The sequence below is a fragment of the Strix aluco genome, chromosome 25, assembly GCF_031877795.1.
Source record: "Strix aluco isolate bStrAlu1 chromosome 25, bStrAlu1.hap1, whole genome shotgun sequence".
In the NCBI taxonomy this organism is placed as follows: domain Eukaryota; kingdom Metazoa; phylum Chordata; class Aves; order Strigiformes; family Strigidae; genus Strix; species Strix aluco.
Window position 1 is genome coordinate 3,472,160 of NC_133955.1, and position 23,855 is coordinate 3,496,014.

The following is a 23,855-nucleotide window of genomic DNA, read 5'->3' on the forward strand; positions in this document are numbered from 1 at the left end:
ATCTGTATAATATAGGGAGGGGAAAAAAAAAAAAATCTGTTGTATACATTTGTATTGAAATAACATTTTCTTTCCTCCTGCAAGCAAAGCTGGTGGACTGCAGAAGACAACCGCATGGGATACCAAGCTCTAATGGACCTTTGGGAAGAGAAGCTGTGGCTTATGTGGAATTTACATGGGCCTCTTGATGGAAGAAAGCTTATCTGTTTAGTATTTGTGCATTTTACTAAAATGGCAGCTTTAAAAAAAAAAAAAAGTTGTGTATCTGCTATTGTGATGCCAATGCCCGTGTTTTAAGTGGAAAAAAAAAAATGACCTCTTTGCTTTGTGCTGTGTACACAAGATTGCTGGAAAAGTAAAGGAATACCCTTTTTATGGCTCACACAGCTTAAAAGTAGCTGTCACTCAAACATGCGCTCACAGTTGAGCTGATTTTGTTTCATTCTAAATAAATTGTTTCTTTTGAGGAAAATGGTTTTTCTGCCTGGAAGTGAATTGACGACAAACGTTTGACCCCTTTGTTTGCAGCGGAGGGGTTACTTGCTGCTGCTGCTCAATGTTTGATCTGATAGTTGTGGGTCTTGAGCAAGAAGCAGGGAGAACCGACACTTTCGCGTTGACCAGCCTGTTGTACCAAATCTGAAGAAATCTAGTTGATTGTCTTGCTGTGGCACCCCCTTTGTTTGCAGTGAAAAAGGGGGTCACTTGCTGCTTTACTCCTCACCTTGACGAGGAAGCGGTGCTGATGCTGGCATGCAAGAAGCAGGGAAGCACCACCCTGCGTCTCAGAACGGTGTACAAGTCTGGGGCTTCGCTGGTTTGAAGAGCTGGAGTTCCTGAATTTTAAGTTTCTGATTTATTTTGTTCACCCAACTCGTTTGGCTTTAGTTTTGATTATTTTTTTTTTTAATTTTGAAGAAAAAGTTTGAAATTGCTTTGAATCTTGCACGTAAACCTTTGCACCAAATTGCCAAAAGAAAAAGAGAAATGAGCCCTTAAAGGTGTTTAAATGCTGTTAATAAAGCCTTTCCTGACATACGTGAGGCGCTCCTCCATCTCCAGGGGCTTTTCAGCAGTTATGCAGTGATGGGTTTAGTGCTGAATGGATGAAGAGTTCCTGAGAGCTAGAGTCGGTAATTTAAAACCTTTGCGTTGGTGTCTCAGTGCCTTATTTTGACCGGTTTTGAAGCAAATGGTTCCACACGCCTCGGATGTGCATGCACCCTGATCGCGTCCCAGGTACGACTGCATGTTTGCTTGCAGTCGCCTCACTGTGTAGTACAGATGGTGAGAGGAAAAAATGGAGGCGGCCTGAAAATGTTGTGTGCTGTAGTTGCTGCGTTCTCCTGTATTGGGGGCTCCTGAGCTGTGGAAGGCTGTTCCAGTGCAGGAGTACAACTCCATGTTTGCTGCAGGAGACTTCGGGGCACATTTGACAACCGCAGACATCAAGAGGAAGCTAACACTGCTGCATCGTTGGCTTCAGAAACCTCTCGTGTTATGCTTGCCGGTCTGTTAGAATTAATGTGACATGCAGATGAAGACACCTTGAAATGCCAGCTTGCCCTGATTGCCTTGACATACTTTAACCTCCTGTGGATAACGAACCTAGTGCTCTCCTGCAGCCATGCAGGATCATTGCTAGGCTGCAGGTGCCTTTCAACCAAAGGATGCCATGGTTGTGCTCTGCAAGGTGTCTGTTCCTGGGGCAAAGAGCTGTGTAAATCCCTAAAACAGGTAAGGGGGTTTAAGAGGTTGAACTGAATTGTAATGTAAAAGAAGATGGTTTTGTTGTTCGCCTTTTTTTTTCTTGATTCTCCAGTCTACTAACTTTTACTAACGTGTTTGCTTCGGTCGACGTGCTGCTCCCATCCGCTCTGGGGATGGGAACAAAGGAGGAAACTCTTCGATGTAACTTCTGTGTTTGCTTTGGGGGCTCCTGTTAATGAACATGAAGTTTCTCTGCCTACCTGGGGGAAGATGCCGCGCGGGTAAAACGACGAGTTTCCCGCTTGGCAAGCTAGAGCTGTTATTTTGACTTCATGAACTGCTTGAATTAACACTGCTTTAACCCAGAATAGTATTTATGATTTGTGTATGTTGATATGGAAAGCCAAGCCGATGATTAGGCAGAGATATCTATGTGTTTATGGGATGCTGGTGTAAGCATTTAAATTAAGCTGTTGATTGTAAATGGGGGCAATTGTAGATATTGCTGGTAATGAGGGGAGGGGAGGCTCGTGGGATGCCTTTTCTTCTCGAAGTTGGTGTTTGTAGTGAAAATCAATATTTTTTGCAATGTATTTCATGTTCTGTTGAGATATGACTTCTGAATCTGGTGTAATTTGAAGTGTTGTACAAAAGGTTTGGGGCTGTCAGTAATAACGGGAAGCATGTTTCAACCTCTTTGGGTGGTTGATGCCAACAGGAGCTGAGTGATCCCTTAGTGTAACGCAAATAAAGGAGGTGGTTTTGACAAGCTGGCTAGCCGCTCGGGTAACCGGGCGTGTGTTTCCCAGCTTGGGTGCTCTCCCACTTTTTGGGTATGCTTTGACTTGTGTTATGGCAAACGGGGCCGTTGGTGGCTGTTCCAGAAGAGGTCTGCCTCTCTGACTCAGATTTCACTGTGTATTTAACAAAGAGGTTGTTCCTTCTCTCCTTTACATTACGTATTTATTCCAGAGACTTGGAGGTATCGTGGGATGTGGTGTGGGATGATTCTCCTATGGTTGCTTTGTAATAGCGAGTTGTTTTTCATGTGCTGGGTCTGTCCCTCTGCCTTCTGAATTGGTTAAAGGGATGCTTCAGCTGCCAGGTAAAGCCAGGCTTTTGTTAAAACTATTCTCTTGGAAGGGTTAAGTGCTCCATATGCATCATATTAATTTGGCTAATGAGACTTCTGGGGAAAGTGGATATATAAAGAGAACCATTTAATTAACTGCGCTGCAGTAGAAAGTGATGCAAGTGGATTAGACAGGGAACCACTTATTTGAATTCACACGTTTTTTTAGAATTGTGCTTTTACCAGCCGCAGATGAATTAATAAGTAAGTTTAAACCATCAGATGGCCCAGATTCTGCTCTTTGCTAATAACAAGCTTATGTTTGCCTTGTGCTGCTAGTTTACTATGAAATGGCAAATGCTCTTTGAGGATACACTCTTGCTGTGTGTCCTGGTTTCTGGTGCAAGCCGATCGGGCAAGGTGTCTGCAGAAAGGCCATGGAGAGGAGTGGAAAGTCTCTTGGGCTGATGGTTTTGTGATTCCTATTGTGTTTCCTTCAGTTATTGTCTAGTAGCTGCGCGCCTGAGTTTAATTATAGCTGGCTTGAGAACTGGGTGAAGTAAACTCTTTAAGGCAGAGTAAGCTGCTGAAGGACTCGGTCAGCTGCACTTGGTGTGATGGGTTACTCGGGGCTGATTAACAAGAGCCTGCTAGTGTTCGTCCTGTTTGTTCATGTGTCGATGGAGTAGAGATGCTTCTAGCAGGAGCAGAGAATGTGTACGTGGCGGCACAAAGGTCTGTTTTGTCAGTCCTTTGAATCCTGCTCCAGGGATGTAGTAATAAATGTGGTTGAAAAATCAAGGTGTGAATGCTGGCAGACATGCTGGGTTGCTGTGGGTTAACAAGTTGCCACCTCCCAGCCCAGCTCCCGTGCCCATGCTTTTGGGTTTGAGCTCATGTTTGTTGTCCCAGGATCAGGATGGGTTGTGTGTGCCTGTGGTCGGCTTCCACAGATGAGTGGATGAGCCGTAGGTTAATTGTGGGTATTTCATCTACTTATCACCCTGCCTTGACCTTCACACTTAGTTCTGCAATCGGAGCTGAAGATTGGTCTGTAGATTTTTAGCTGTCTTCAGTATTTCCTGTCCCCAGATCCAGTGATAGGTCAGGCTGACTTTTAGCAACGCGTACAACTTAATCCTGCGTCCTGCCCCAAACTGGCAGTTTTCCCTGTGATTTCTGCCACTTGTAGCAAGTGAACACTTAGATCCTTCAGTCTGTATCTCCTTTCATATGCAAGTGCTGCGTTTCAAGCCTGTAAAATTAGACATTCTAGGTATGCCTTGAGGACACTCGTAGGGTGTAGAAGGATTTCAAGTTGAGGGAAGCCAGCGAGGTCTCACGAGGGTGGTTGTTAAGCTCCTGTTGTCATTCGAGGGGAGTTGTCCTGAGGACCATGGTGGTGTTTGCATCCCACTTGGCCAAGGGATTGCCCTTGGTCGTTGCCTGCCGCGTCGGCAGACCAGCCTTGGGTGCTTCAGCTCTGAACCCAGCGCCGTTGCCAGCCTGGGTGGAGGTTTGGTGCAGGATGAACTCTTGAACCACCCGAGCTGCTGTCGTTGAGGCTTGCGGGGAGGGCATGGCGAGGAAAGGGGACGTCATTGTTCCTCATGCTGTTCCTCACGCTGCTGCTCTTGGGTGGATGAACACAAGACTTCATGTTTCACATCTGCCAGCACAGCTTTCTCCTCTTGCACTAAAGCATACTGGCATAGACTTATTCCTGGCTGTCAGATACCTGTTAACAAACGCCTTTGCTTTTCCTCATTGCACGCAGACTTGCGTCCCAGCAGCAGGTTGAGGCTGGGAGAGCCCGGTCCTGGATAGCCCAGCCCTGTGACCACCCTTCCCTCGGCCAGTGTGGCCATAGCTCCTTTCCCTTCTTGACTGAAGGCTGGAGGGGTTGGAGATCAATTTATTGGCATTATGTTAGTCACCTCTCCCGAGCCAGGGTGCAATCCTTGCCCTATCTTGCCCACGTGAGAAATATCTGTAAGGGGAAAGTTTTGCAAAGCTCAGTGGTGACTTAGAGGCAAAGTCTGTATCGCTTTGGAAATAGAGACTTTGACCCGTGAATTACTTCTGAAATTGTCTGTGGCCATGAGCAAGCGCTTCCATCTCCTTTGCTGTTACTGCAGGCTTGAAAGCTTTTCCATGAGGATCTCTTGGCTAAAGCTAAAACTTCTGGGTTAACATCTGGTTTAATGTTTTTTCATTAGGGTAGCTGACAAATTCCCATCAACCTCAATGAAAATTGTTATGCTACCTTTAAAGGTGCTTTTTTAATTAAAAAAAAAACCAAACCCAAACCCAAGCACAACAACTCCCCACCTCCTGTGGAGGCTTTCATCTCCTTGGAAGTGAAACTTTTTAATTCAGGCTTTGCTGAATTTCAGCCTAATAATGTTCTGCATTGCAAACGCAGCTGATCTGAGAGACCCAGCTGCGGGATGTGTTCCAGGCAGAGAGGGGAAACAAGCACCAAAAAAAAAAAAAAAAAAGTCAAGCGTTCCTGTTATCAGCGTGTGTAAGGGCAAGTAAACAGTCGAAACCGCACACAGTATCTGCCAAACAAGCGGGTGAAGGAAGAACAGCCTTGTTTCCTGTTGCTGGAAGGCCGTGTTGTCATATCCTTACCCAGCTATTTTAAATCGCTTTGTGTTTTCTTCCTGAGGCTTAAGGTAAAAGCAGAAACCTCAGGAGGGTTGGTAGCTGGAGCACCTCATTTGGGGTGTGTTGTGTACCTCTGCCCAAAACCCAACCCTGTGCCTGCCGCAGCCGTGAAAAAGCTTCTTGTTCTCTTTTAAAATTTGAATTAATGTAGATTTCCCCCCCCCCCCCGCACCCCCGTGGTTAATGAGTGTCCTGCAAAACTGGTGTTTCTCGCAGTATTGCCGTAGGCGACAAGTCTTGCTGGTTTTGTGCGTAAAGCAGCCAAGGTGCCAAGAAAGGGTCAACGTGAGATCCCAAAACTTCTTGCCCCTCACCTGGTCTCAGGCCTCCGAGTGGCTGCGTGATTCCTGGTCGGCTCTCTGAGCTCATGCAGAGCTCGTGCATGTCGGAGAAACGACTGAAATGATTCCAGCCCAGCCCTTGGAGGGGATTTTATTGCAAAATAAAGATCATAGTTTATTATGTGATAAATGTCAGGATCAACTTTCTCTGTATTTAATGCCTAGGTTTATCTGTTGTCGTCATCTGAGAGGAGTGGTAGGAAAGTCCCAGCTTTGGTTGTTACTAGATTTTTTTTTTTTTTTTTTGACAGGAGAAGCTGACCATGGAAAGCGTGAGGCAGGGAGAGAGGTTTATTTTGTGTACTGAGGAATGGCTAAATCCGTGCTATAAAATCTCTACCCTGACTTTCAGTGACCCAGAGCAGGTTTTCACAAATACAAGTCAAGGAAGGGGAACCTGCAGCTGATAGCAAGGGCCCTCAGAGGTGTACGATGACCATGTAAAATAATAATATAAAATAATTCCAGTGTGAGTTAAGGACTTATGCAGCGTGCTGCTTGATGTGATCTCCGATTGCGCTGAGTTCTGTAGGTTTGATAGACCCAAGCTGAGTTTTAGCAGCTTTTTATCCTGGCTTATGTAAAATCAGTGGAAGCAGGTGTTAAGATCCAGCAGGTGCCCACCCTGTAAATCAGTCCCTGGCACGGGCGCTGGGAGCGGGTCCCAACGGGTGACGGAGGATGACTGGGCTCTTCTGGGAGGGCTGAGGTGGCAGCAAAGTCCCAGTGCTCTTGTGTTACTGCTGGCTCTGCTTTTGGTGAGAGCTCTAGCTCCCAGAGCTGCCTTGCAGGATTATACCTGGGAATAAATCACTGAATAACGACAGAAAAACATTTTTCCTCCCTCTAACTCCCGGGAAGGATGGTAGCCTTGCAGCCAAGTTGTTTGGATTAAACAAACCCAGGAGTAACTAATCCTTACCTGCAGCAACGTGTGCTGCAATGTCTTGTTGGAGAAACCAATTCCATGTTTTCTTCTTGTTTTCTTAATCTCGAGGTGCTAAAATTAATCAGGATTCAGAGTAACAGTCCCCTGTCCATCAGTACTCAGAAAACTTTTTATCTAAATGAAGTTGTTTCGTTTTTGTTTTTTTTTTTTTTTTTCCAAAGTCACATGGGGTGTTGTGACAGGTTTCTGTTGGGATACAGTGAAAATTGGAGGCTGTTTTCTTGGGCTTCTTGTAAAAAGCCTTTTGTCACCCGGATGCTTTGCCAGCGAGCTCTGGTAGCCTGCATGTCACAGGATCTTTTGGAGAGACCTTTAGCGTTCGCTTTCTCTGCACCATCTTCCTGGCATGAGTTTTAGAAGGTTTTTAAACCAATGAATCTTTGTTAAAATGCTTCCAAATCAGGTTTCTCATCAGGATACAAGTTGCGTGCAGCTTCCCATAGCACGTTACCCCAGGCATCACACGTGCAAAAGATGAATTTGGGACAGGAAATGTTACACCAAGTGACTCAAGACAGAGTGCCGAGGTTGTCATTAGTTTTACAAGGGTTATTTTATTCACTGCAAGTTAAATTATTTTCTTGGAAAGATCTCTAGGAGGTTGTTAGCAATTTCTTTCCAATACAAAGTGCAGAGTTGATGCTTGAGGGCTACACGTGGGCTGGAAAGCACAAGGGAATCCCATCCTCTGCTGTGGGGCCACTGCTTTCCCAGGACTGGGAGGGCACTGCATTTAAGCAAAGCATTTTTCACGCTGAAGATCATTATTAAGCCGTTGCTGCTTGTTTTCTCTACCCTGTATTCTGCGGTTGAGTAAGGGAGCAGGCACGACGGGGATTTGCTAGTCAGCCTAAGAGATTACAGCCCTTAAACTCATTTGTGTCCCAGCAAACCCTGCTCTTGCATTTATCCAAACAACATGTGATGCTCTTTACTATGCAAAACTGGCTTTATGAAGTTATTTGCAAGATGACTTCAATGGGATGGAAAAATCTTCCTCCGGGCAGATGTTCCCATCGTCATTGCTGTTTGTTTCTCTTAATGCATGTGTTGTGTGTATTTTGCAAGTAAATAAATGGCTTTAGTCTTTAGAGCTGCGAGGAGAACTAAAACATCTGTTCTGTGCTTGCCTTCTCAGCAAAAGGTGTGAGAGCAGAGCAGCGTGTCTGACCACCAGATGTTATCCTGAGCCTGCTTGGTTGCAAAGGCTTGAAGACTCTTCTCCCAGCTCCCAGCCTGATGGTAGGACTGTGCAGGGCAGCTGGGAAGAGTTTCTCATTATGTGGACTGGTTTCTTCAACCTCTTTTCATGGATAAGAGGTGATTAGGGCTAGAGAAAGGTACTTTGCCTGTGCAGAATTATTTTTCGGGCCGATAAAGACTGTTGGTGCCCATCTGTGGGGTAAGTTGCTGCGGTAAATGGAAGCTACTGAGCTCTTTGCTCCTTTGCAGAAGGAAACAGAGGGTACAAGCACTTGGGAGACCCATTTTTCTAAATAAGGATAAGGAATTGATGGCATATATTTGTCAGATGGAGAGGACAGGGGAGGACTCTCCTCCTTAAAAACCTGGAGCTTTTAAAGGGAGCCCATTTGTTGGAGCAGATGGGATGGGAGGTGTGGACACCGCATCCCACTGCAAGTTGTTTCTTGGTGGCAAAAGAGGTGAAAATGTAGCAGGGCTTACGTTGAAAGGAGGACGGTGTTGAGCAGAGTGGCTTTATTTACGGGGAGAGGAAGAGATTAGAGCATGGGGATAGGCGCTATAAATTGCGTAGAGTGAGAGCAGCGTGGTGAGGATGTGGTGTGTTGTCTCTTCTTTGTCCCCGTGTTGCTTTGGTTGCTGGGTCTCTGTTAATAGCGAAAAGCACTACTGAGCTCAAGTACGTGTTAGGGAGATGCAGAATAAGGGGGCTTTTTTTAAGCTTTTGGATTGGAAAACCTGAAGCCATAGTTTCTATTACAGCAGCAAAGCAATGCTGCTGGTAGTCGTTAATTTGTTCAGTAGGAGAGCGACGAAGGGTAAGGTTTCAAGAGGTGAAAACTCAAATTTACAAATGAAAGCTTCATCCCTGCTATGGAAGGTCTCAGCTGTAGGCTTAGTGCAGGACTGGCTTCAGCCAAATTACACGGTCCCACTTGCCCCTCTTAAACTCCCAGTGCCTTAAATGCTTTTAAATAGTCATCCTTAAACCCTGGTTGCTCAGAAAACAACCCACTGGAGATCCTCTGGTGGATATTAACTGGTACACCTGAATCATGTCCTGTGTTTGAGGCAGTGGTTAAGGTGTAAAAGGACAATTTCTGAAGCGCTTGTTGCCTGCAGATTCCTGCAAGGGTTAGGAGAAGCTGTGAATCAACATATGAAAAATTAACTACTTAGTAGCACTGATATTTCCCATCTACTGCAAATTCAAGGCTAAATATTTGCCGCATTTAAGCACGCTGAGTTTCTTTGGCGTCGTGTAGTTGTGTAACTGCTGAATTTGCCCCATTATCTGCGAGGGAGCTTTCTTGCCTGTGGCGATGTTTTAGCTCCTTAATACCATTGTAATGTCCTGTAGCTTTTTATTAAATATAGACCACTTACCTCTGTGCTTGAAATAACCCGTTTGACAGCTTAAAGGAGTGTTTCTATAGGGGAAACAACTCTCTTGTTGGTTTAATATTAAAAAAAAAGGGGGGGGGGGAAGGTTAATGCCAGTGGTTGGGATGGTTGCATGTAAAACCCTTATGATATCCCAGATACACGTAATAATTTCAAATATCTGATGATAATGCAAAAAATTGCAACCTCACTACCAGAAAGAAAGTCAAAGCAGCTGTCTTACATCTTGCCCATCCAAATTAAATCTATAGGATGCTGGTTGAATATAGACTCAACAGTGCTGCCTGGCTCTGGGAGGTGCCTTCATGGGTTTGCTGAAGCCCAGGGAGTCACTGGATGATTGGGAGGGTGGGGAGAAGGGGAGAGGAGTCAGAGAGATGGGTATGATCTTTTAAGTTTGCTGTATTGTGGTACTGCTTTTAATTAGAATTGGTTTTGCTTCCAGGTCCTCTGTGCTGTGACAAATAACACCGTGCCTGGGAGAGCGAGTGGCCACGGGGCAGCATCCTTCTCGCAGAAAAAGAGTTTTTTGTGGAACGGCTGTTCTGTGTATCCTCATGGAAGTTTAATCCTTCTCTCTCTGTACCATCTCTGTCCTTGCTCCCCGGGGCTAATTATTCGTATCTGAATAGAATAAGCTAAAATCTCCTGCTGTGCTTTGGCACTTTTGAGGTCCTTGGCTGCCTCATCCCAAGAGGTGAGTCAGCTTTGTGCTCTGGCGGTGGCTAGGAAGGCTGGAGGGGCGGCTCTGCGGCTCTGAGACCGAGCTGTCGGGCTGAACGCAGCGGGGTTAAATCTGAGGTACAGAAAGACACGGCTCAGGAGCGATGTCAACGTGAGGCCTGTGTCTATTTGGGCCGTGGGTCTTATTTTTTCCCATCAAATAATGCTTTGCACTACGTATTTCTCAGATGGCTTTAATCACACATGCAGGGGAAATATCTAGATGTACAAACTGTGAATCTGTCATCTAAAAATCCCTCGTTTCATTTTTGCTGCTGTTCATATTTCTCGGTACAGAAGGTCTGTGCTGGCGACCGCTTTCCCATCGTGGATGCAATCAAAGACCATCCTTTAAAATTTCCACTGTAGAATGGCTTCAGCCAAGGCTGGGGCCGGTGTTCAGGTTGGCTTTTTTTAGCTTCCATTTCTGGGCCGAGGGCTCGAAGAAGAAAGAAATAGGTGAGATGAGAGCACAGGCTCCAGCAAAGAGGAAAGAGCAGACATATGTCTGGGTGTAGTCATACAGCCACCCTGCAGGAGAAAAGATTGTTATTAAAGCTGTTGGATTTTTCTCACTGAAAAAATCATTTTGGGAGGTGGGCGGGAAGCAAAGGATGTGTGTTCTCATTTAAGAATTCCTCAGATATTTTCTTTAAATTATCTTAACTCTTCATATGCCTGCGGCTGTGCAGCATTTACATGGACAGTTAGGACTATTGCTGTTGGTATAACAGGCAAACTTGCAGGTCATTCTTCCCAGAGCTAACTTTTCCTGATCCTTGTAGTGGACGTGGGGTTTAATTTCATTGAATTTAATCCCTGACTTTTTTTCCTGCTTAAGTAAGTGGGCCAAAAGTAGCTCCTGCAGCAGATGGAAGATCCCACTGGACTAATGAGATGACCGGCATGTGCTGGTGTTTGCAACATCTGGGCTGCAAACTCCAGATCCTCCAGCCTTGCCTTCTTGTGAGCAGACCCAATTTAATACAACCTGTCCAATATGAGAGACCCCAGGCCAGGAGCTTGAAGTGAACTTGCTTAAAAGTAGCTTTGCGAGCACTTAAAAGGAAAACATAAATTCCATAAAGGCTCGGGAATCTGCGAGGAGACAGGTCGTCTTTTAAAATGACCCTGAAGTGTTTTGTTTAATTATGGCATGTGATCTGGTGTCTAGGCACTCATTTTAAAGGTGGCTAAGTCCTCTGTTTGAATCTAAAATATACAAAGTGACGGGAGTTGCTGCTGCATGTAATTAAAACCGTAATATACTCCCAAATCTGGCATGGGATGGTTGGGTGTCCGAGGTGGGTGAGCAGCTGAGCCAGATCTGCTGCTGGTGTAAAATGCAATTCCTCCGGTGACATCCGTGGACTTGAGTGATTTACACAAACGGCAGATCTGGCCCAAATCTGGGGTTCTTAAAACCAGTTCTGGTTAGGAAGGGAAATAATATAATCCCCAGAGAGGTCGGTTTGAGCTGCTCAGAAGCATTGCTGTCACTGTTATCTGAGTGCCGTGGCTCTGAGCAGGGAAGGAAACAGTGCTGGTAAAATTTGGGGATCTGTGACAAACCAGAGGTGCTGACATTTTCCCTACTGTAGATTTACACAGCTGCAGGAAGGTTTTGTGAAACAGAGGAAAGACTGCAGGCTGCTTTGCTCTACCCCGGTTTCAGTTTCTGTTGGCTTGTGCCTTTCTCAGGAGGAGTTTCAGCTCTGGGATTTTTCTCAGGGATATCGTGTGAGCCACGGCACGGGCGAAGACGGAGCTTGCTGTCGGAAATGAGGATCCCGTGGTGATGGACTTGGTGATGTGTGTGGCTCTCCCGTGACCCCGGTGTTTTTGTGGAGTGGTTTGTTCTCGAAGGTGGGATCTGGTTTTGCTGTTTGAAAGTTTCTGGGATTTGGACAGGAGAAGGGATGCTAATGTAGTCGTTTGTAAGACGCACAGGACGGAGTGCTCCAGTTGAGCTCTGATTTATTGCAATTATTTTTTAAATATCCTTCAGGATATTTTTTAATTTTTCTGGGGGTTTTTTGGCACTGCAAGACCGGCATTGCCTCCTTGCCGGCAGCACAGTGATCACCCCAGCCTTTTAAAACACATATAGCATCTGTGCCCCTGCTCCCCATCCAGGAAAAAATTTTTCCTGCTGCAGAAAGCTAAATTAGAAGCTCAGTGTGCAAACTTCAGCAAAGCAGCAGTTTTGTAAGCAGTGCAGGTAAATCCCTGGCACTTAAGTGGCCCAGACTAAACATCCATGGCACATGCTCATGCTGCAGGCTGTGGTCAGGCTGTTTAAATTGTGCTGCTGATCTGTAATCAGAAGTTTTGTTTATTCCTGATGCCTGAAGTAGCAATGCCTAGTGTGAAGATGCAGGTAAAACTTAGATGAGAGCACGTGCCAGCACAGCTTTCAGATGACTCCATCCTCTCTCCTTTCACTACCTAAATTTGCTGAGGCTGGTGTTTGTGTGCTGGTTGCTGGAATCTCTTTTCTAATTTTGGATTACGTGGTTTGATTTATTTCTTTTGCAGTTTGAGTTACTGACTTGTACTGCTTAGGGAAATAAAATCTACTCTTCTCCCCTTAGCTTGCTTGCAGCTTGCCAAAATAATGTTTGTTCTGTCTTGTTCTGTTTTGGGTTTTTTTTCAGCGTGGCAGAAGCACCCAGCAGTGCTGGCAGTTGAGGAGCTGTGAAGGAGCCTTCAAACTTTTCACCCCGGGCTTTCAGTCGGGCTGTCTGCCTCTGGATTTAGGGGCTTTTAGTTAAACAGATTTGCAGGTAAGTCACCTTTTCATTGCGTTGTGATCAGGCTTTGTTCTAGTATGCAAAATAAACATTTTTAACCTTTGCAGTTCTCATTATGCTTTGGGCTTCACTGTGTAAAAATACTTGAGTTTTATAAAATTGTAATTCTAAAGTCAAGGTTTTAAGGTGGTCAGGAACACTAAACCCCAGAGTCTCACGTAGCCTTTAAATCCTGTTCTGTATTCTGCAAAGAGCAAGTGCTTTTGGACACTTAGAGTTAACTGAATATGACCAGGAGCTACGGATTTTCACACTTAATACAGCTATATTGGAAGAGAAAATGGCAGAATTTATCTTGGATCACAAATCTAGATCCTGAACTCTGAATTGTTTCCCCCTCGCTCTGCCTACAGTGAGACGGATCAGTGAGAGTTTTGCTTCTTGGCTTTATTTGGCCTTTACTTATCCCAGCAGTATTAAGAAGACTGATTTCTGTGGAAGGCTTTTTGCAGGAAACCTGCTTGCTTTACAAAATCCAGAAGTGTTCAGATGGGGAGTGGTTGGCACTTTCAGAAAGCAAAAGGCTTCCAATTAGTGAAAATATATTGGAAGTGGATGGAAGTGTAACTGCTATCTTAGCACGTATGATGCATGGATAAGAGATAGCCAAGTTATTTAGCTCTTTTCATCCTGTATGTTACTGTGTCGGGGAATTTACTGCGATGCTTGTACAGGAATTGCTTTCTGGTGGACATACATCTTGTATCAGCCGAAGAGATCTTGTCCAATGTAGGCTATGTATCACCGTGACAGTGTAAAGCATGCTGTCAATGAAATGCTTTAGTTGCTTGAAATTGCATCCATATACAGAGTTTTACCAACCTAGAAATATTGATTAGGGAAATCAATTTTTTCACATACTCGCAGCACAGCAGCATTGCTGAAACTTTGCATGGAGCTGATACCTACAGAATCCTTGGCAGCTTCGAGCAAAGGGCCTCTGCAGGCATGGGGCAGCTGATAATGGAGGGCAGGAAGCAATAAATGAAGATCAAGTTGCCAGGTTTTATTCAGGATATGTTTGCTCGGTGAGTGACGGGACATTGTTCACGCTGATATTTGACCTTGCAGCTTTTTCTAGTTTGTTTGCCTCATGAGGACCTAGGAAGAGCTCAGATCCTGTTTCCAGCTATGAGATATGGCTACAGGGTCATCAGGGAAAGGAAGAGCTTTGTCCTGGCCAAGATGTTTGGAGGAGAACAAGTCCCTTGCTCGTAAGCAGAGACTGGAGACTCACTTCTAAGCACTTGAAATCTGCCAGATACTCAAAAGTGCCTTGGTTTGCTGGCAGAGGGAGTAGAGGAAAGGCTTTTCATCCTCCTTATCTTTGGGCCCAGGAACTCTTGTGGCTGAGCTGTGTAATCTTCTTCAAAACAAGAGATTACTGAGACTTCTCCTTATGTTTCCGTGCCTCTTCTTGGTGGGACTGCTGCTGAGCTTTACCTTCCTCTCCTTGTCTCCCCTCCGGTCCCCCTGTCCCAAGTTCAGTGTTATAATGCTCTGTTGAGGGTAAAATCCACAGTAATGTGGTAGTTGCTCTTCTGCTGTGGTCAGGGTTAAAATGTGCACGTGGGCTTTAGCCTCCTTTTATCCATGCAGCTATTTTCCAAAGTGCTAGTTGGGTTTTGCAAATTCACGAGCAAAATATTGGCTGTGTATAAAGATAAATTTCTGAAATATAGTTGTGGGTTTTTTTTTTTTTCCTCCACTTGGACAGAAAAACCATCCTTGGATGCATATGGGTTAGGAGAGTGAAGCAGCAGCATGTTTTATCACGGGATGTCTGCAGTGGGTATATATTATCCATAAGATAAGAGTTACCTGCTAGAGGAGGTCCGCCGATGGCTGCTATCCCAGCAAAGAAGGCAGCAAACCCCAAGTAGCTGTGGAGTTTTTCCACACCCACTAGATCCACCTGTTTGTAAAACAAAATGGATAATTATTGACTGAGTTCATGTGAATGCGCAAGCACAAGATGTTTCTTTTCTTTTTTTTTTTTTTTCTGGGGAGTTTCCTCTTCAGCTGCAGTTTTGAAAGGACTTTGCACCTCTAGGTCTGATCCAGCCTGGAATCCGCTCGCCTCCTTAAGGCCAGCACGGAAATTACTGGGATGCAAGATGCTTTTCTGCCTTCCAGCTGCTTGGGCATCTCCCAAAACTAAACGCTGCTAAGACTTTGAGGAGGCCACACCTCGATTACTGTGTTCAGTTTTGGGCCCCTCACTCCAAAAAGGCCATTGAATGACTCGAGCGTGTCCAGAGAAGGGCAACGGAGCTGGTGCAGGGTCTGGAGCACAGGTCTGATGGGGAGCGGCTGAGGGAACTGGGGGGGTTTAGTGTGGAGAAGAGGAGGCTGAGGGGAGACCTCCTGGCCCTCTGCAACTCCCTGAAAGGAGGGTGCAGAGAGGGGGGAGGAGTCTCCTGAACCAAGGAACAAGCGCCAGGACAAGAGGGAATGGCCTCAAGCTGCGCCAGGGCAGGGTCAGACTGGCTCTTAGGAAGGATTTCTTTGCAGAAGGGGCTGTTGGGCGTTGGAATGGGCTGCCCAGGGCAGGGGGGGAGTCCCCATCCCTGGAGGGGTTGAAGAGTCGGGTTGAGCCAGCGCTGAGGGATCTGGTGGAGTTGGGAACGGTCAGGGTGAGGTTCATGGTTGGGCTGGAGGAGCTTCAAGGGCTTTTCCAACCCAGACGATTCTGTGATTCTGTGTTTTAAACTCTGAATTCCTTCCCAGAAAGAAATGCCAGATTCTAACGATGCCTCCCTGTCCGGATCCTGCCGTAACTGGTCTGTGTGTTACGGATAATTCTGGGACTGGGAGCAGATATACACAACCCTCCGTCGTAGCCTTAGTGAGGTGGGGACCAGGATGAATCCATTCGCTTCCTTTGAGCTGGAGCAATCTCCTTCAGAAAGAAGGATGTGGAAGGCAATTAGCAGGGCAAGATCATTAAAAATCTACAATAAATTCCCAGTGCTTCTGTTGCATTGGGGCTGTGGATACCAGTAGGTGGGTTGGAGAGGAGATTTGGGGCTCTCCAGTGGCTCGGACTGGGAAGGCTGGAGGGGAGACCCGCTCATCAGGTCTGCAACAACCCAGGGTAATTCAGCTTTATGAAAGGATTTTTGGATAATTTTAGAAAGCTGTTGGAAATGCCAAATACTACATTTTTTTTTTTTTTAATGAAATATCCTACTCACCAGCACAGGGAGGACCAGAGCCATGAACCCACCACAGAAAATGGCGAAGGCCACTGCGTAGGTCATGAGTAACGGGAAGGTGGTGGCCAGAGGACAGAGCAGGTTAGTGATGCCGCCGAGGACAAGGTAAGCCACGTGGTAGTGATACTTCTTGGTCCAGTTCTGGTCGGCGACCCAGCCCGAGAGCAGCTGGCTGACTGTCTCCGTGATGCCTGGGGAGAAGAAGAGGTCACGGAAGCCTCAAAGCTGACTTTTAATTTTTTTTTTTTTTTTGCTATTTTGCACTGCGTTGCTCTGAAACGCGTCTCAATTCCACCTGCTGCTCACTGTAAAAACATGATCACAAAGGGCTGAAATGCCGGGAAGTTACAGGAAGGCATTTTTAAGCTGTTGTAAAATTCATGCTTTTTTTTTTTTTTTCCCTTTACCTTGGTGCCTGCTATTGCCAAGTGCCTGTGGGTGCACCAAAGTGGTCTTTAAAAATTCAATTAAGGGCTGTGCACTTGGCAGAAGACTCTGAAATGCCCTTCAGTAAAAATTGGAAAGATAAGCTTGTTGTTTGATCTTTTTTTTCAAGATAGAGAAAAAGCAGCATATTAAGAAATATGCTTATGAGATTTTAATTTTTATAAAGAAACAAAGAAGGACAGAAGCCCAGCATTTTTGAAAGGCTCAGCAAACTTTCGATACTCAGTTTTTACATTTCTCAATATGTTCTTATGAACTAAAGATCAGAGGAGTGCTCAGTGTCAGCTAGTAGCTTGCTGACCACTGTGTCCCTCCTACTCTTAATTCAAAATGTCAGATTAATTGCTGTGCTCTCCTTCTGGATGCCTTGACAGCGTACATGATTTCTAAATATTATACAGCAGTGTAGAAGTAAAATTTATTTTTGTACAATAAAATATTTTATGATGACTGAGGTTGGAGCTGCTTTCTTAACCCAATGCGACTTTAGCGTTAATCTCTGCTTATAATCAGGCATGTTCTTGTTTTTTGGAAGGGTTGTGGGTTGGTTTTTGCCCCCCTGGATGTGAATGTGCCAAATCCAAATGGCTAGATCCAAGTTAATGTGGGTTTTTTTTAAATTTTTCTCTCTCTGCACACATTCCTGGGTCAAACTGGAGGTCTTTGAATGCTGAGTGACTCTGGATTTCTGTGGCTTGTGGGTTTAAGCAAAGCAGGGATCGTGGTGGGAAGGCTTTAGGAGGACAGATAGCACCTATGTAATTGGAAACTTCTGTTTGTTTGGTGCAGCGAGGATGGGGGATCATCTAGCTTAGGTTGAGAGAACCACCCACCATGTGAGAGCGACTTTGTACATGTACAGAAGGCAACGCTATATATACAGAAGGGGGTTAAGGGCTGTGAGCTAAACCTCTTCCATGAAGATTTATTCTAGGACATATTTGGGACTATTTCTTGGCAAGATTTATGTTGCTTTTCTTTCCTATTTTGGTATCATTGTAATTATAAATGGGTTTAAAAGATTCTTTTGCCTACCAGCCACTGAAATGAGGTAAGAGGCATCCATGCTGCTTATGCCCAGCGTCCTGGCTCGTGCTACCAGGTGGAAGATGGGCACGAAGTAGGCCAAGTGGCTGAACAAAAAAGACCACGTGAAAATGCAGAAGACGGGATCCTTTAGTGGGGAGAAGTCGAGGAGAGGCTGTGAATTTTCTTTTTCGGTCGGTGGAAGGGATTTGTAGCTTCTCTTGGCCTCGGTGGCTGTTTCTGGTGAGCAGCTGTCCATGGGGGGTTTCTCAAGCCTTTCCCAAGCAGGTGTATTTTCTGCCCCGGAGACATCTCTGCCATGGGACATCGTGAGTCCCTCCATGGTGGGAAGGTCCTGTGCACTGCGACGCTGTATTTCCCTGTGAGTGGTTTCATCTAAGCATCCCTCGAGGGCTTCTGAATCCTCCTTTGCTGTTAAAGCCCCACGGTTTTGATTTTTAGCAGAGGAGCGCTGAGGTGGCTGGGTGCTGACGGGTCGCAGCAGCATGCTGGAAGGCACGAGGTTTAGCATGATGCCTCCAAAAATCAGGAGAGTACCTGAGGGAAGTCAGAAGATGCTTTTTTTTTTTTTTTTCTTGGCGTGGGAAGGGAAGAGCAGTAAGAAATGATCTTTCTAGAACAGGGTGTAGTTTGCACTGAACATGGAGAAAGCTTTGTCATAAGGAGGAGTTATCTTATTATTCCCATTTTTCTAGCTGGAAGGCCCTTTTGCTGTGATGCAGGCAACAAATCCAGAGCTACCTCTGGGATTTGGGAGTTTGTTTTGTTTTCCCTCATTACAAGTCATTGATGAACCTTCAGGATGGCCTGATACAGTGCAGTAAAAGTCAGGATTTTCAGTTTTGGTTTCTGAGATCTCTGTTTTGTCTCTGACTTAACTTTAATGACTGATTAAGTGCTTAATCGTTAGCAAGATGTCCCCAAACTCTCCTAGAAGAGGCAGAGTTGTTCCTCGGTGCATCCAGTTTTAATTTTTAAAAAGAGCCTCTTATCCTGCCCAGATATGCTCAAATGCCCTCTTAAAGCTGCTGAATTTGAATAAACGGGCGATGTGCTCACCTTGCCAGCCATATGAATCGATCAGAAGTTGAGTGAACGGCGCTATTAGAAATGTCAGCCCCATCCCGGAGCGGGCGATGGCGTTGGAGAAAGCCAGCCGTGTCCTGCAGCGCTTGGCCGTCATCACCGCGGCCGCCTGGTAAAGGCAAGCGAACCCCACACCTGCAGGAAGGGAGAGAAATTAAGATGTCGGTGTCCAAGGAGTGACTGTTTCATATTGTGAGCTTTAGGAATTCAGAGTCATGCCACCCCAAACTCGCTGTCCCCATAGTGGAGCTGCTCTGCAGGTTTGTGGGCTGAAAGCGGGGGGACTTCTGCTGGTGCAGTCAGTGGAGAGCAAGATGCGTGGTATTTAATATCTGGGGGTTTTGGGGCTGTGCACTTTTAGTAAGGGATGTTAAAAGGCCAAGATTCATGTTGGGTCCAGAAAAAAAGCAAAGTTAGTTGGAACTAGCATGTTGAAATTGGTATGTTACGCTCCTGAGCATGAAGCTTTGGGGTTTCACACATCATCTCATAGAAAGGAGCTGGGGATGCTTTAGTATTAAAGGATCTGCCTGGTTTAATGTTAAAGGAGCTGCTTTTACTCGTGGTGCACAGGAAAATCTCTGCCCGACTGAGAGCTGCAGGCTGCTCACCCAGAAGAAGTCCCATGGAGACGCAGAGGAAGGGGACGCTGGTGGCCTGGGTGCTGAGCAGGCAGCCCCCTCCGACCAGGCCAGCCCCGATGATGGAGGTCGGCCGCTCGCCCAGCCTCCTGCAGACCACGGCCACGAGCGGGGCTGGAAGGGAAAGGAGGGAGAAATCCCAGGCTGAAGATGACAAATGCTGCTTTGCAGGGCTCGGGCACTTGTACTGGGGTCGTTGCATCTGGTGCCCTGGGGAGTGGTCCATGTGCCACCTTGGGAGGGAGGGGGTGACAAGAAATTCGGGATGGGTGATTATTGAGGAGAGCGGCCAAGAGACTTTGCCTCGTACCCTGGGAGCTCAGGGGACAAGGCAGGGGAAGGAGTCAAAGCCCAAACTTTCAGATGTCCTGAGCCTGCTTCCTAAAGTGGCTGTGAATTATTCAGCAGCTGGCTTGCTCGGATGCAATAATATTGGTGTTAGGGATGAGACTTTGCTCTGAATGTATGTAAGAAACCTGCTACAGCGACGTGTTGTGACACACACGATCCCCTTGGACTACGTTCCTGCTAAGACGCGTGTGGGTAGCAGCCGTGTCCAGCCTGCAGCAGTCTGGGATGGAAATGGGATCTGCAGAGCATCCTCGGTGCCCCTCATAGCAAAGCAAGTGGCCTTGAGGTTGAAGTGCTGCCCCAATCCCTACGGATGCCAGCTCACCTCCTAAGAAGCGCAGGGAGGACATGATGGAGCCGATCCAGCTGACTTGCTCAGAGGAGCCCCCCACCTCCTCTTGAAAAGCCACAAAGAAAATCCCAAATGTCTTGAGCATCCCCATCACGAGTACGTTGACCTGAATTGGAAGCAGATGGAGGTGAGATGCCACAGGGGTCAGGCGGGAGGAAAAGCTTTGCCTTGTGCTTTCCTTGAATGAATAATTTGTTGTGTTGTGGGAGAAACAAACTGGGACACATTAACTGGTGGTGTGTGCGTTGGGGGAATATCAGCAGGGTGGACTGGTGGTGGCCACACTGCAGTTTCATCTTAGCAGACCCTCCTGGAGCACAGGTCTGATGGGGAGCGGCTGAGGGAACTGGGGGGGTTTAGTCTGGAGAAGAGGAGGCTGAGGGGAGACCTCATGGCCCTCTCCAATTCCCTGAAAGAAGGGTGCAGAGAGGGGGGATGAGTCTCTTGAGCCAAGGACCCAGCGCCAGGACAAGAGGGAATGGCCTTAAGCTGCGCCAGGGCAGGGTCAGACTGGCTCTTAGGAAGGATTTCTTTGCAGAAGGGGTTGTTGGGCGTTGGAATGGGCTGCCCAGGGCAGGGGGGGAGTCCCCATCCCTGGAGGGGTTGAAGAGTCGGGTTGAGCCAGCGCTGAGGGATCTGGTGGAGTTGGGAACGGTCAGGGGGAGGTTCATGGTTGGGCTGGAGGAGCTTCAAGGGCTTTTCCAACCGAGAGGATTCTGGGATTCAAAAATAAAACCTTCTGTGCAAACTGGCTTTTCCAAAGGAAATGAACAAAATAATACTAGAACCTGACTTTTGTAGGGTTTTTTTGCTCTGTAAGTTATTTTTTAATACTAAAAAATAATCTACATGGGTCTCAGCACTACTGAAGATCACTAGGAGTTGACGAGGTGTTGAGCAGAGCAGGGATGGACATTAGCTGGTGCAGTTTCCCAGGCTTGCCCTGCCATGGGGGCAAAGGACAGTTTGTGTCCTTAATTTTAACTTCCTCTCTCCTCCCTGGTAGTGGGTGGTTAATGATTGGCAGCGAGTTACTTTGGATGGAGGGGAAGAAGGGAAAGCTTTCCTGCGCTTCCCAGCTTTCCTAGCTGGGGGATGGCGTTGTCTTCATCACTGATGGGAAGGTGGTGTGTGGTATTAAAGCCTGTAGCATGGAGAATTGGTGCCTTTAAGTGGTGTGGAGGTGCCTGGTCCTCCTGAGGGAGAGTAACCGAGCGTGTGTGTGCTGCCTGCACCCTGTGCTGCTCCTGCAGTCGGTCCCAGGTGACCCATCTCAGCTCCAATCCTGTGCTGCCCCGAGATGGGATCTCACCTTTACCAAAGGTACAAGACACCCCTTTGGGGTTTGACATCCCAGTGGTGGTGTGTATGAGTAGGGAAAAGTCATCTTATCATTGCAAGCTGACTGTTGGCCCTGGACTGCAGGTTGGGCACCCTCATTTACATCACTGCAATGTTTTTGGGTGGCATTTCCAGGGGAAGGTTTGTGTCTCTGCTCAGCCCCCAGTGAAATGGGTGATGGCACTTGGCACGACTGATTAGTGCCCTTAGCTCGGTGGGATCAGCCTGCCCTGTCCTCTGCTCTGTGTGAGTGAGACTCGAGACTTTCTCTCCGCCCCAGCTCCAGCAGGGTTCAGTTGAATTTGTTCTCTGCTTACCAGGAAGAAGTGAAACACCACTCCCCATGCCCACCCTCTGTCCGCAGTTTCGGTGCCTGGGCTCTTCCCAGCTGCCAGAGCCTCCGTCTCTTCCTCCTTCCTTTCCCCTGGAAATGAGAATTTCAGGATATATTAACACCTTTCTGTTTCAATTAAACTGTTCCAGTGAAGGCATCAGCTGCCTTTGAACCCTTAACTCCTTGGCTGTTAATGAGGTAGGCACCAGTATTTTGCATTCAGCTGGCAAAAGCTTTTGAGAGGGGGTGAAGCTTTTACCAACCTTTTTGCCAACAGATGTTCAGTTAACTGCCTGTCCCTGTAAAACAGTTTAATACCCTTTCTCTTTCCCACCAAATTACTGTAACCCCTTCAGCTTTAAGGGATGTTAAGTGACAAGCACCATACTGCTGCTTTAGAGCAGATAGTTTGGTTGGTTTGTGCCAGAAGTCGGGGGGTCACTGTCTATCTCTATCCATCGCTGTGCTCTCTTACACCATCCTTCTCTGCTTATCTCCCTCCCATCCTCTTGCCCGTCCTGTGCCTCTGCCAGTGACAGGATCCTGCCCAGGGGAGCAGCTGGACCCTAGACCAGTCGGGGCTGATGAACCTGAAACTTTTCCTTACCGCCTTGCTGCTGCATGCTGGAAAATCCTCCACAAAACAGTCGATTGTAAAGAGGAATCGTCTCTTCATTTGCTCCAGAGACTAAATCCCCCCTTCCTGACTTGGCACCCTGAAGTCTGGTCCTTCATTCGCCTCCGGTGAGGACGATGAGCCCCGAAGCGGGACATGGAGCCCGTCCTCCTCCTCCTCCCCGGAGGCAGAGCCCGGCTTGTGGGGCCCCAAGGCCAGGAGTCCCTCCCCTTCCCCAGCCGGGAGCAGGAAAACCTGGGGCTTTCGGAGCAGAAATCCTGTTGGGAGGAAAGAAGCGGGGAAGCCTGCAAGGGTTATAGCTCCAAGCAAAGCCCTGGGTCTTGCCAGACATTGAGTGGAGCGGTAGGTGGCATTGGGGGACTGAAGCCAAGCCTGGGGTTGCTGGCGGCTGCCCGGGAGCAGAGCCCTGCCTGCCCTGCCTCTGCTGCACGGCCCTTGGCCCAGGAAACTGCGTCATTTAGGAGGGGATGGTCTGGGAAGCTTGAGGTTTTCCAGCTAAGATGGTCGGCAGCTGGAGCGGAGCAGCTGTGCCGCCGCAGCCCGTGAGCGGAGCTGGTAGTCAAGCGGGATTTGTGTTGGCTCCATGCCTCTATTGTAAATATGCACAAACTCCTGGGTAAATACAGCCCTCACGCTTCCTCCCCCCGTTTTGGCTGACCTGTCACCCCAATCAGCGTTCCTGAGGTCAGATAAAATTGTAGGATCGTGATACCAATCTCTGCTCCCCTCCCTTGGCAGAGAAGGCAATGCTGTGTCTTACTGCAGGGGTCCAGGCTATACAGAGCCTATGGAGGAGCTTTCCCTAGAGCAGGACTTCTAATGAGTGCATTAAGCTTTTATTTAAGTGGAATGGTTTTTGCAGTGAGCATGGTTTAAGGGCTTGAAGGACAGGGGGGCTCGGCAGGTGGGGTGCTGGCGGCAGCAGCAGCATCTGGTGCAGCATCTGCACTCGGAGCTGTCGGATGTCTGGGAGGAACCGCTCTGCTCGAGCTGCTCCCAGCTCCGTGGGCTGTCAGGGAGAGGGGAGAAGAGGGACCCTTCAAGACCACCGCAGAGCTTGGACACACCAACTCCTGCTGCTGTGGCCAGAATTAACACTGACCTCGGCACTGACCACGCAGGGGAGGCTCCTCCTGACCGCCTGTTTCAGCAACGACTGCGAACATCGCTGATAAATGGGGCTGCTCCTAGGAGTAAAGTCAAAGCAGCGTGAACGTCGTCTTATCTCTGACCCAGCCCAATTTTTTAGCTCATGCTTGGCTTTGAAGCTTCCCTGACAGCTGCAGGCCAGCTCCTTTTTCCTCCCTTACACATAAGAAGCGTTTGAATGTAGCGGTTTTTCAAGGGGAGAGCCTTGTCACAGGATTTCAACTGCTCGAATCTGTAAGAGGGAGAGAGATCTGGATTTGTGAAGATGTTGTCAACATCCATTTCCAGCTTGCGCAGGAATCGGGCAGCCAGGGCAGGCAGGGCCAGCACGGATAGGTTTGACCTTCACTCCAAGGCAGAGTAA

At 47.3% G+C, this 23,855-nt stretch overlaps 1 protein-coding gene and 1 long non-coding RNA gene across 2 annotated transcripts; one reads left to right on the top strand and one right to left on the bottom strand.

Annotated features, from left to right (window-relative positions):
• The first annotated feature begins 1,312 nt into the window (after nucleotides 1-1,312).
• LOC141934515 (uncharacterized) lies at nucleotides 1,313-10,131 on the top strand. Its single transcript, XR_012626356.1, has 3 exons — nucleotides 1,313-1,737; nucleotides 7,884-7,987; nucleotides 9,798-10,131. It is a non-coding gene; the product is annotated as an uncharacterized LOC141934515 (long non-coding RNA).
• Nucleotides 10,132-10,255: 124 nt separating this feature from the next.
• Nucleotides 10,256-23,683, bottom strand: SLC16A4 (solute carrier family 16 member 4). The gene is given in 12 exon segments (XM_074850018.1): nucleotides 10,256-10,465; nucleotides 10,467-10,606; nucleotides 14,710-14,803; nucleotides 16,086-16,297; nucleotides 17,589-18,137; nucleotides 18,660-18,821; nucleotides 19,298-19,441; nucleotides 20,004-20,136; nucleotides 21,689-21,795; nucleotides 22,313-22,599; nucleotides 23,445-23,529; nucleotides 23,653-23,683. Coding segments are annotated over 10 exon segments (1,596 nt in total). The 5' UTR covers nucleotides 22,329-22,599; nucleotides 23,445-23,529; nucleotides 23,653-23,683; the 3' UTR covers nucleotides 10,256-10,426.
• Between the last annotated feature and the right edge of the window lie 172 nt (nucleotides 23,684-23,855).